Source organism: Argentina silus, assembly GCF_951799395.1.
Source record: "Argentina silus genome assembly, chromosome: 9".
In the NCBI taxonomy this organism is placed as follows: domain Eukaryota; kingdom Metazoa; phylum Chordata; class Actinopteri; order Argentiniformes; family Argentinidae; genus Argentina; species Argentina silus.
This window is the reverse complement of record NC_139663.1, coordinates 8246882-8259845: the sequence shown is the minus strand read 5'-3', so window position 1 is coordinate 8259845 and position 12964 is coordinate 8246882. Positions and strand designations below refer to the sequence as shown.

Genomic DNA, 12964 nt, shown 5'->3' with positions numbered 1-12964 from the left:
ACTGATTTCCATAAAATCAGTTCTGCTTCTCAGGCATTTTCATGGTATTTCTGTAGTGTTGGGATGTCTGTGGTCTTTAATTGTACAATAACACAGCTAAAACGTGCCTGTAGCCTTTCTAAAGAAATCTCTGCAACCCCAAGTTCTACAGCCCAATAGCAATGCAGCAAAATGGCATTGACAAGGAATTTCCAGTCTTATTGGGAGCATAGGCTACTGTTTGTTGAAACTGTGAGGATCCAGCAAAACATTCTTAAGAAACAAGCAACATGGGCTTCACATCCATCTACAGGATAACAATTTAGAAACTTCAACAAAATGTGTCCATCTATGTACCCGTATCTCTCAAGATTCAGAACTGAACCAGTCATTTGTTAAGCAAAGTGAAACTAGTTTCAACCTCTTGCCTGTCATTTGGGTGGCATCTTGCTGAATAAAAATGCCCCCTGCAGCTTTTTTTTTTACTCACTGCTTTAATCTCACTCGTGCACGTGCACGTGCACACTCACAGAGATTGTCATGCAGGCCACGTGCTCATTAAGCCTCCATGCTTTTGTGTGCCATTCTGAGTCAGATCAGCCTGCTCTGACCCATCTATAAAAACAGGAAGCAGCACAATTCTGTGAGAGAAATGAATGTGACAATAACATGAAGATTTCACAATCAAGACCAACATGGGTTTCAGAAGCTCTCTCTCAAATAAATAAATAATGGGGATATGGTAGCTTTTAGTGCGTCTCTCAGTGGTCTTCCATTTGTCAGACATTTTCAGCTTCCTATATGAGTGGGTGGTCTTTGTACTCTTCTCTCGTGTTGCTCATCTCTTTCTCATGCTCCCTTGGAGACTGCATGTGATGCTTACACGAGTATCTGGCTTAACAGTAAATTCTCTTTATTTAAGGTGATTACTTACATAGTACTATACTTGCAATGCACAGGTAACACTTTGTTTCCAGGCTATGTTTCAACCTTAAAATGTTGAAAATAACCAGCATATAGCCGGGCTTCCTTCAGTACACCTCATGCTACTGAGCTAATACTATGCCATGACAGAATGGATGTCCTTAAAACCCAGCATACTGCAGTAACACTAAAATCTATTAGATTTAATCCATACAATATACCATGTGCTGAACAGCTGAACAGGAATGAACAATGACGAATAAGATGTCCGCTCTCTGTCCTTTTTTTGGTCACTTGCCATGAGGGAAGTAAAAACAGAGGCCATTTTGCTGTGTCTTTGTCAGGGGAGGCTGGTGGAGGGTGAAATCAGAGGCTCATTGGAATGCATGCAATGGATTAGGAATGATATCAAAAATGTGCCATTCCATTCATTACAATGAGTCCGTCCTCCGATTTCTCCCTCCACCAGCCTCCAGTCTCTGCGGCTGCCATTTCCGTTCTGATAATGTATGCACCAGCTACACTACAGACAGTAGCTGCCTGTAAAGGACACTGTCAAGTGCTCTGTCCATCTGTCTGTCTCTAGATAAGCAGAAAGACAGCCATTTCAGCAACTTCAGACTCCTGGAAGGGCCTGTGTAGATAATGATAGCATAATCTCAGAAGTACAAACAAATAGAGGAAACAGCTTGCGCAGATTAAAATGTTTACTCATTTGGGTGGGCTGGGGATGAGCCCACAACAAAGCTCACATTTTCTAAATTACAGCTCAAGGACGTTTCCTCATTCCTCTAAATCTTATGGGCTGATTAATAACACACAAACGCATGTTAGATAGACTGAGGTCTAACAAGAACACATAGACTTGGTTCCAAGTCACTTACTTCAATTGTAACTGCTTCTGGAACACTCACTAATGGCAGGCTGAATTCACCATGTTCTTCAAGAGGCTATTCGGCACATTGCACAGAGCACATGAATAATACAATTGAATGAAGCACAGAGAGTAGTCCCGCTCAAAGAAGTCATTGTAATTCATGATAGTTCTGTTTATGGGCTATGCTGCTTCCCCAATAGGGAGACTTTCTCATAGTCTGTGATAGGGCAGGGTGAATTTATTTTTTATCTAAATCTCTTCTCCCTACCAGCACAGACGGCTGACTCTTGCAGGTTTGAAGAAATCTTTTGGCTGAATGTGCAGAGACTTGTGTCGATTGATTCTCACAGGAGGACCTGAGAAGCAGAGAACTTCCAGAACCTTATCTTGATGGCATCAGGTGCAGACACAATTATTACTCACTGGGGAGCTCAGAGCGAGAGCTTCATCATTTAGATTCAGGCAGAGATGCAATTACAGTTCAGGGAGAGGCATCATTTTCATCTCGGGTCATGGCCCCTTGAAAGACAAAGTTGGATAAAGATGAGAAAGCATGTTTCCATTGAAACTACGTGGCATGAAACGTGGCATGAGTGTGGAAATGGAAAAGCCAGTATTCTCCTGCTGTGCCGTATCATCACGTCTCAGTCTGTAAGTCAGCATGTCTTGACTTGAACAGCTTGCTGTCTTATTTGCAGCGTGGTGAGGAAGTTATTAAGCTTCAGAAACATTACATTCTAGTTGATTGCTCATATCTCCAGTGAGACAAAATGCAGATGAGAATACAGTGTCAGAGGCGATATAGGCTAGCCTATCATTGCCATGGTGCATGGTGAGAGGAAGTAAAAAAAAGCAGAGTACGGCTGCTACCGTACATAATTATTATGCTGTGGCACTTAAGCCCAAATATGGATGGCTGGCCATTTAAAACAACAACTGTGTGATTAAGTCTCGACCTCTGCTCAACAGCTGAGACCCACACTACAAAAATGACCTCAGTGTAACGCCTTCACTATTCGTAATCATACCCAAGATTACATTATTGCACAACGCCTTTCTCCCTCTGTCCCCTGTGGCATCAATTCACTCTCATAATAGAAACAATATGCCCTCATCTTACTCCATAAGCAGCTCTCAGTCACTTCACAACATCCACTTGAACAACTTTTATAAACTGATCCATACCCACCCAGAACATATCCCACTGTCCATCAGCATATCAATTTGCTAACACTTTCAATTTGCCCCAATACCTGTGTGGTAACCAAATTATATTAACATGATGTTACAAAGTAACAATAGATAGAATATAATGTTACTGTATATTGAGTTGAGGGGTTTGTGGTATTACACATGTGGGATAAGGAGCAAGACAGGGGATTCGTAGTTCCACTCTTCACAGAGGAAATTCTTGTTTTACTCATCGCAACCTCCGATTCTCTGCTTGAGGACATTTCGCAGCTGTTAAATTGCTTCGGAATGAAACACACCAGACAAGGAGGTAACATGCAATGCCAAAGCACCACAGAATTGACAGCTCCATTAAAGAAGAGATTATTTATTAAAAAAACAACATCATTCTAGACATTAGTTAAGCGAAATTGAGTTCTTTACAAAAGGCTACTTGATAACAGTTCATGTTTATTACAGGTCAACTGCATTAGACTGTGTGCTAAAGTTCATTATTACATGGGAGATGGTTGTAACTCTGCTCTGTCAGCCTCCTGTAGAGTAAACAGCCCATAAATTCCCTCAGGCAGAGTGGGTGTGAGTCACCTGTGGCACTGTGGGTGGTACTTATATATCTCTACAGGATGTGCTAGTCTAGATACCATGGCATTGGGTGGTGGAGATCAGAAGTCCAATTCTCTCCATCACAAGCATGTTACGGGATGCCAAGGCCAATCAAGGAAGTTAAGAGGCAAGGTAATCAAGGGTAATCCTTGCTTTGTTGTCTGCAATACTGGGTCAAATGCTCCAGTTAGATATAGTCCACTTATCCACAGGGTCAGCGGACAGAGGGGCCATGTGTCTTTTCACATTGGACTCACCTGCAGACAAGCGTGGCGATGATGACACACCAGGCCGTGCAGCAGCAGTCAGCGTTGGGCTGATCCTCGCTCTTCTTACGTCGACAGCACAGCCAGAAGGAGTAGAAGAGCAGGAACAGGAGGTCCAGTGCCAGACAGGCCAGAGCCACACCTCCTAAAAGCAGGATGGACTGGGGAGGGGCAGAGGAGAGGAGAGGAGAGGAGAGGGGAAATGAGACTTCACACAAAGAAATAAGACATTCTGTGAAAGACATGACATGGCTGTCATGGGAAGGTATGACATCATACACATATAATGACAGGTGAAAGGATGTGGACAGTGAACTGAAAGCAGCCTCCAATCAGTTTGCGACCCTAGAATTTGACATTCAGTTTGGTTAAAAGAAAATCTAGAGTATATCATTTCAATATACATTTCTTCCAACAATATGAGCTGTGTGTCCATTGTAATGGTATTAAATCAGTACAGAGGTCATTAAAGCAGATACCCTTTGACCACCGAGAGATGGAGTCAAATGCTAAAGAGATGGTCTCTCTGATCAGCCATGGCATGGCCATTGGCTCCTCATAACATAAACAATAAATAAATAACATAAATAACATTTTCACCAGATTAGAGTTAATTAAGAGTTATTACAATTGTGAAATAGGATGGAGGAGAGATACACCTCTAACCCTCATTACAGAACTCCCTATTGCGAAGTTTGCCTTTTAATTGAATAGTATTGTGTGATCAAAATGCATATCGCTTAATGAGGTGCAGGACCTAAAAAAGTCTGTATAAATTGAAGAATGGCCCACATACTTAAATGCTCCACCACCACATACTTTTATTTACAAACTAAGACAGACAATGTGCGATCCTACAAGAAGATTTGTCAGGTCATTTCCCCTGACAAAGATCCTTCTAGGATCAAAGCATTGTCTGTCTTGGTTTGTAAAACAAGGTATGTGGTGGCTAATTTGAGTGTGCGGGCCCTACTACAACTTATAAATACTGCCTTTTGAAGCCACCCATGAGGAACTGACACTGACATACTTTTTAACACACATACATTTAAAAGAGCAGAAATCATATAGCACCACACAAGTAATCTGTTTGTTTCACTGGCATCGTTTTGAAGGTTCACTTAAGGCCAGCTCTAATTTGCTCCCCATCTGTCTGCTTTAACTTCTGTCTTTTGACCCAAAAGCAGAAGTGAGACAAGATTATGCTGCTAACCCAATGATATCACACTGCATGGTTGTCTGCTTAAATGCATCTTGACGATCTGTAAAATGCTGGGAAAATTATGCTCTTAGTTGTCCTCTGATGTCAGGTCACCTGCATGGACGACTGTTGTGCTCTGTGTGGAATTTGACAGCTAAAGAGTGACTTCATCTCCAGGTCTACTGATCCCTAATCTTCCTCTCTTCCTTTGACAAATCTCTCCAAAGCTGCCTATGAAGTTCTGAGCGACTAACTACAAACAAGGGTGGAGGAGTACGAGTTATTTGCCTTCATAGTGAGGTAACGATTCATAGTCATGGAATGAAATTTAGACCATTTTAGGCTTGGCTTTATACCATACATATTAGCCTCAGTGGACCCAGTGAACCCGTTTTTCCTGTGAGCATTTTGAAAACGACTGCAATTCTGCAACATCTTTCCCTTCAATGTGTGCCACGTCTGTCTCACCTGCATGTGTGACCATAGGAGGGCTGAGGAGTTGTGTTGTGTTGTGTTGGCTCCACAGGGCAGACCAGACTATTTATGGGGAGTGCTAGAGATTGTGTCGAGGAGGCATGTAACATGTCTCCAACTGTGGGGTAAATTAATGTCTGTAGTGATACAGTCTTGGCAATCAAGGCCCAGGTATGGTGTCGGTTGTTTTGACTTGCCAGTGTTGTCAGATGTAGCGTAATTGACAGTGATTTACTGATCCTCGGCCCACCACTGTATCCTACAGTATGTTCTGACAGCACTGATCATAATTTGGTTTCACTTGTTCATGGGATATGTTGAGAAGTTGAGAATCGGAAATTGTCCTCAAAACCATTAGTCCTCCACCTTTTCCTGTTGTTATAATGACTTAATGAGGATGTATCCAGGATTAGATGTGTTCCTAAACAGCTGCTTTGCACTCCTATGAGACGTGATAATAGGGGAAATGATACCATAATGCAAAACAGCCCAGTTCCTTCAGGAAAATGCTAAATAAGGATCTAATTTTAGAAGCTGGGCTCCAGTCTGTTCTGCTCGTGCACAGTGAAAAGAGAACAAAGCAGAGACTTCTGTTTAAAATCATACTGTACATAGAGGGAGATGAAGGATTTATTGTAGAAATCAAGGAGGAATTCTTGACTTAAGCTTTTAACGATCTCTGGCTGTCATTTCCCGACATAGTTGGTGGGGTAGTATGAGTGGGGTTCAGTACTGAGGAAAGTTCAATATGACAACTATAGCCCTGGCCTGGCTGTCATATGGTCTGGGTTCAGATATTACAATTTAGGGCTTTGATGTGAAAAAGAACCCATCTGCTGAAGATTGGATGCCTAAGGGAATTTGGAAAAAGAGAATGTGTGTGTGTGTGTGTGTGTGTGTGTGTGTGTGAGTGAGTGAGTGATGAATACCTGACTGCTTTGAGTGAGGGACCTAAGAGACTTAACCATAATTTAAACATAATCAGAAAGGAACAAAATAACATCTGTTATCAAGTGCATTTCAAAGTTTGAGGTGCAGTAAAGCACTGTGATAGGAGCACAGTCTATTGCTGAGTGGTCCCACCACATACTTCAGCCAATAGCACAGAGGGTCCTTCACGTATAGGCCACATAGAGGCCCTCTCACATTTGTGTTCCTGTGGGAAATAGGGGCTGGGAGTTCACTGTAATTATACAGATTCGGATCCAGACACATTTCTTTCCCAGTCAGATATATTAAACAGGAAAATACCAGCACTCTGGTGCCCTAAACAGAGCAGCATCTTAGTCAGATCAACCTAATAGGTCGCCTCCTTGGTGAATGGAGTGCCTTTCCATTGAAGCGCCTTACAGAGACGAAACTCCCCCTGGAGGAATACCTGACCTCAATTACACTAGTATCTCACCAACTGAGCTCTATGTCTCTGCCAGCCATCTTGTTACAACCAGTGATATGGAACAACTTTATGGATGATGAACTGCGCAAAATTGCACTCAAATACCTTTAATCAGTAAAAAGTAGACCCAAGACAGGGAGTCAGTGACACACACTGAACTGTCTTTAAGTTAACTTAAGTTCAAATGGGCTCGAGAGAATCTGAATAGAGCAAAGACAGATTCCAGCCTTTACTCATCTCACCGGCTTCTGATCCAAGACCGTGGGAGTGGGTGATCAATGCTGACTAACAACGACTGTTTTCAATTTCAACAGTTCCTCTCCCTGAACAATCATGTTCTCATTCATCTTCATTTCCCTTTTCCAAGGAGAAGGGAAATGGTCATCAGTTTCAGTGATAAAAAACGATAAATGAAACGTCGTTGTTTTTCTTTTTCTTGACTTAACCATATGCCTTACATTTAAAGAGGCAATCTAGGATTCAAACCACAACAAAGTTCCCCCTTTCTTTGGTAAAAAAAAAAGAAGGGAAAAAAAGCTGAGAGATGGGGCTAGAGAAATGTAACCACTCTCAAATTCATAAACAGAGCTGTGGAGGCAAGGACTGAGATTGAATGATAGTTTTAACCATGTTTGAAGCTATACATTGTTTGTTTAAAATTGTTTATAATCAATAGAGTCAAACAAGCTTATATTTTGGGTTCTGATTTCCTAAGTTATATTGTTCAACAATCAATGGATATATAATACAAATGTATGTACCAATCCCAGATTTACCCTTGAAAGGGCACCTCAAGGTCATTTAGGTATTGTGTAGACCAAAACATGGTCCTATGAAAGATCAAACACATAGCAGATCAAGAAGGGAAGAGAAGAAGTGAATGTTTCTGAGGGGGTGGTATTCATACATTTCCACCACAACCACAACTAACTTCTGGTCTGCTGCAGCCTGTGCTCTCCTGATTCTCTTCGACCCTGGCAGGAGAGACTCTGGAACCCTGCTGCCCCTGCCGTCTGCGCTCCTAACCCCAGTCAGCCAACACCCAAACAAACCCAAATCCAGTCCCGTCTATCACAATGGCGAGGGCAGCTCAACAATACTGACTGCCCCCTTTCTTCCTCCTCAAACCTTGGCTCTTGTCCATGACTCCTTCAAAAGCTGCCTCGTGACAAACCCCCCCCCCCCCTCCATGCTGGCCTTCAGTAGAAGAGACAGTGCTTGTCAAACAGCCATCTCAACTGGTTTCCCACAATTTACATGAACTAGGCCTCACATTACAGCACCAGGGGGGAAAATAGATTACCATTATCATTAAATATGAGTACCTCTATGAATAGTGATGGGGTAGAAAATGTAATCTGGAACAAATGCACTTGGAATGAAGTGCATTGGGAGCATGACGCACATGGGAAGCATGAACATTGAGTGCAGATAACTTTACATTTGGAACACATTAGAGAAAGGCCTTCTTTTGAATCATATGATTACCAAGCCGTGGTTCCAAGTTAAGGTGGGGACACATGTTAGGGAGTCTGGGAGAGGCAAAGCATTGGCCATAATTGACACAATACAGCTTATTCCTTTCCTTGTTGATCTGCTATTATGTTTTATTTTGAGATCCACTTCAAGACTAATGAAGACTTAAAGTTAGCTCTTTAAGAGAGAAATGGGGCAAAGTTCACTGAGAAGTGCATCAAGGATTTTGCTTCAGAGTTGAGCTAAACCCTTAACTAAATGCGCTGACAATTCCCATTAATTCTGACCCTGTGAACAAGTGCCATGCTGCAGAGAGCAGGAGGTTCTCCCCTCCCCCATCCTCAGCTGCGCAGCTTGCCCTGCACTCATCTTCTACGCACTTGTTTAGGCTTAACCTCTTTAAAGCCATAGCAGCGGAAATGGGCAATCGTCTGGGCAGTTCATTAATGTTTGGCCTTCCAGTAGGGCTGTGCTAATCACTCTTACCCCTGCTGCTTGAAAGTGGCAGTGCACAACAGGTACCACAAACCACCATGCTGGGTTCACATGAGAGGACTGTGTACACAAGATAGGGATGGGTGTCTCCTTTGAAGACGGAGGATAGAATATGCAAAGTACACATAAAAGGCAAATGAAGATTGTGGAGAACGAGGAGGGATATTGGGGGAAGCCTAGCCCCCATATGGCTAGGCCCCATTACAATTGCAGAGATGGATATATGGTCTCTATAGTAAGGGAGACTAGGCATATCAGGGCTCGGGGAAGCCCAGAGTCACCAGGGACAGCCACTATCAGAGGTAATCTTGGTCTGACTGTGATTCTAATCAATGTTTGACATACTTGCTACCAGACAAAAGGCTGTCAATTATCCTTCAGTGAAGACTGAAAGAAGACTATAGAAAAGTCCTTTATCTAGACAGCATCTAACACAGCCACGGTCCTCATGTAACCCTTGAAAGATCCTCGAAGCTGGTCACACTTCACGTTAAGTTGCCCCTTTATCGGTGTAGTAAATGTGTGATTAGTAGCAACATTGACAGTGCATTCACATGCTGTTACATTAGTAATTGCTAATAATAATGGAGAAGAGCAGTTTGTGGAATAAGGACAGTACCTTCCCCCACTTGTAATGTATAATAATCAACCTCATACCATGTTATTACATATGCTCTAATTTGAAGGCCCATGTTACTACAGTAATAACAGTGTTACTACACAGGTGTAGGGGGCACCCATGTGAAGTGTTACTAGAAGCCGCTTGAACAGCTGATAATAGACCTGTAATAAAGTACAGGTTTACATCCTTTAGGCAGCCAGACTGCCTTGGGGTCACGACCTCTGGGCAAAGGTCATAACTAGGCCTTCTCATGACCATGACGCCAGGCTTTGTTGTCTGAGGAATTCAGGAGACAGACAGAATTCCAGTATCTTCAGCATAGTATAGTCATTATTTTAGATGAATTTTACTATCTGATGGCAAAAATTTTGAAAATGAAAGTGTTGAAAGTGAACAGCACAGCTTGCTTTGGTTAGACACAGCGATTGCAATGTATTCACAAGAAATTATAGAAATGACTGCATGGGTTGGAAATAGTATAGTCATTTGCCATAGTTTACTTAAAAGACCTTGAAACGTGTAGGTGTGAAAGCTTCAGCCTCAGTCTCCCCCTGACTGCATTTGATACCATGTCACACGATCACAACCTAGTCATGAAGCAGCATCACAACCATTAAAAAAATATCTGAACCTAGGCATTGGTTAGGTGAGGGCGACATTACTTCTCGGTCTCAGATCTGCGACGTCACTGCACAGTGCTGACCACAGCCATCCGCTACATAGGCAAGGCCTAGGGTTAGATTAGCGAGCCAATGGACCCAGTGTAATGTCTGATAGCTGACATGTTTTGTTGGTCCTTAAGCTGTGAATAAACAGCTCTGGCAATCTCCCTTTCCCTTTTCCCTGAATAGTCAACAGCAACCAAGTGCCACAAAATATAGCCCTCATTTTTTGTTGCCCGTTGTGACAGCCCTGTATACCACAGCAGCTGACAGGGTCATACACACACACACACACACACATACACACACACACACACACACACACACACACACACACACTCCTAACAGGCCTGGGTGACAATGATAATGCTTGGCATGAGTGATTCCCATGAGTCAGTTTTAAGACCATTGCCTCAACTTCACACTGTCTCCACCCACCTCTGGAATTTATTCTGTTCTGTTAATTTGTTCTGTCTTGTCAAAAGACAGATAGACAGACAGACAGACAGACAGACAGACAGACAGACAGGTACATTAAGACATTGATCTCAGAGGGGACATTAAGACATTACAGCGGCTCACATCACAAACAACAACAAAAGTGACAATAGAAAATAGAATAAAAATAATAATAATAAGACAACAGAGGTTGTGTATGTGTGTATCAGGAACACATGCCAATAGTTTGTGGCCAATTCTCAAAGAGGAGTTGTCAATAAATTGACCCTAAGACTAAAATAGACAGATCACACCAAGTCCCATATCTTGAAAGATCAGGTGCTATTAGTCCTAACCCCAGGACAGAGGCAGTAACCCCCATATGGACCTAACTCGCAGCAAATAGCCGATTTCCACACATAATGGATGCCTGATCACTAACGTTAGATTTGAGAGAATGCCTTATTTTCCTTTGATGTTTACCTGTTGATACGCTGAGTCTTCGGGACGAAAATCACTGCTTGTCTGTTCGAATTGAAGGTTGAAATGAGGAAGTCTGTGTAGCAGGTTGACCCACCATGGTGGAGAGTAATTAACAACCGCTGCCATTGTAAGCAGTTGGTAAAAGCTCGCGAAAAACAGTGGCCGCTGACAGTCAGTCTAAAATGAAATAATGGAGTGCGTTCGCTTCATAGAAGTTCATAGTGGTCGGGCAAATCCGGAAGTTGTGTTGCCTGTCTAACCCGTTTGCATTATTGTCATCCAGATACAGCCAGAACCAGTGTTCCAATCCGACTCATTTGCCTCTGTCCATGCCAAAATGATCGTGCTAGTTAGGTAGTAGTAGGTAGCTAGTTAGTTAACCCGGCACCTCCACAATAATGACAACACATCCACCCTCGCTACACTAGCTGTGTACGAATGACGTAGCCCGATGTTCTAAACTAGCTGCAGCTAGCATGTGCATGCTGTTGTTGATGATTATGTTGCTTCTCCTTCTTCGTGTATTTGTATATCTGTATACGGTCTCCAGGCTATAATTAATCTGTCTCTTCCTCGTTGTTATCAGCCACTGTTTATGGTTATATCCTCATGAAAATGTTAGCAAACTAGTACTAAGCAGGCTTGGCTTGCTAACTGGTTTAGCGGATATATCGCGCTCTGTAGTTCCTCTAGTTCCACTTGTGCCTTCTTTGTCTTTGAGGGCATCACCGTTCTCTGAAATTTTCCAAATTAATTGATTCTTCTACTGTGTTGTTCACCTAGAACTTGCTCAAACGGGATCCCAGGCGCGTAATTGTATGTGCACTCTGCAGAAGAAGCTATAATCCGGTAAACTGCTGAAGGAATAGGACGATGCTTCACGACCGCACCGAGCAGTCTAGCTCGCACCCACACAACCCTCCCCGAACTTCCTCCTGCGCATATGAGTGACACTTACTTTCAAATCGGTAGTCAGTACTGACCTCTGGTGGCGGAGGCAAGCTGGTGCGACCTTGCACGACACGGAAAGGACACCCTTTTTCAATACAGTGGCCTATTTTGAGCTCAGACCCGCAGAAAACAATTATGACAGAATGAGGAATTAATGAACTACAGAGACGTTTGTACTTTAGAACCGTATGCCAATAGTTTATATCCAATAAATTCCACCAAGCACGCGCGCACACAGTGTGTACTCTGTACAGTGCTGCATGAAAGTTTGTGAACCCTACAGGGATGGTCATTATTTTTGTATAAAATATTAAAATGAACTTATAAAATCTTTATCTTAACCCCAATTCGTAATAAAAACATTCCAAATAAAGGACACAAACAAAAAATATGATATATTTTCATTGTTTATTGAATGAAAGTGGTTTATTTAACAAAAACTCAAATTTCATGTGTGCAAAAATATGTTAACCTCTTCAGTCAAAAACTTGTGGCACCTCCATTAGCAGCGATAGCCACTAATCAGTCTCTGACATCTGTTTTGAGGGATTTTTGCCCACTCCTCCTTACAGAACTCAGCCAATTGAGTGAGGTTTAAGGGGTGTCTGGCATGAACGGTCCACTTCAGGTCCTGCCACAGCATCTCGATTGGAATTAGGTCAGAACTTTGACTTGGCCAATCAAAAACACAAATCTTCTTTCTCCTGAGCCATTCTTTGGTTGATTTGCTTGAGTGCTTTGGGCCGTTGTCTTGTTGGAAGACCCATTTTCAGCCCAGCTTTAACTCCTTTAACTGATGGCTTGACGTTCTGTTCAAGAATCTCCTGGTATACCTCAGAGTTCATGGTTCCCTTAATGATGTGGAGTTGTCCAGGTCCAGAGGAGGAAAAGTAGCCCCAGATCTTGATATTCCCACCACCATGCTT

General features: G+C 42.6%; 1 protein-coding gene across 2 annotated transcripts in view; it reads right to left on the bottom strand.

The window, feature by feature from the left end:
* Positions 1–11984, bottom strand: part of ttyh3a (tweety family member 3a) — a 34021-nt gene extending 22037 nt beyond the window's left edge. For both annotated transcript variants that reach the window (XM_083676819.1, XM_083676820.1), the window contains exons 1-2: positions 11088–11984; positions 3832–4001 (exon numbers count right to left, since the gene is read on the bottom strand). In XM_083676819.1, the coding sequence (XP_083532945.1) occupies positions 3832–4001; positions 11088–11213 (296 nt within the window). In that variant the 5' untranslated portion in view covers positions 11214–11984. The remainder of the gene's footprint in view (positions 1–3831; positions 4002–11087) is intronic.
* Between the last annotated feature and the right edge of the window lie 980 nt (positions 11985–12964).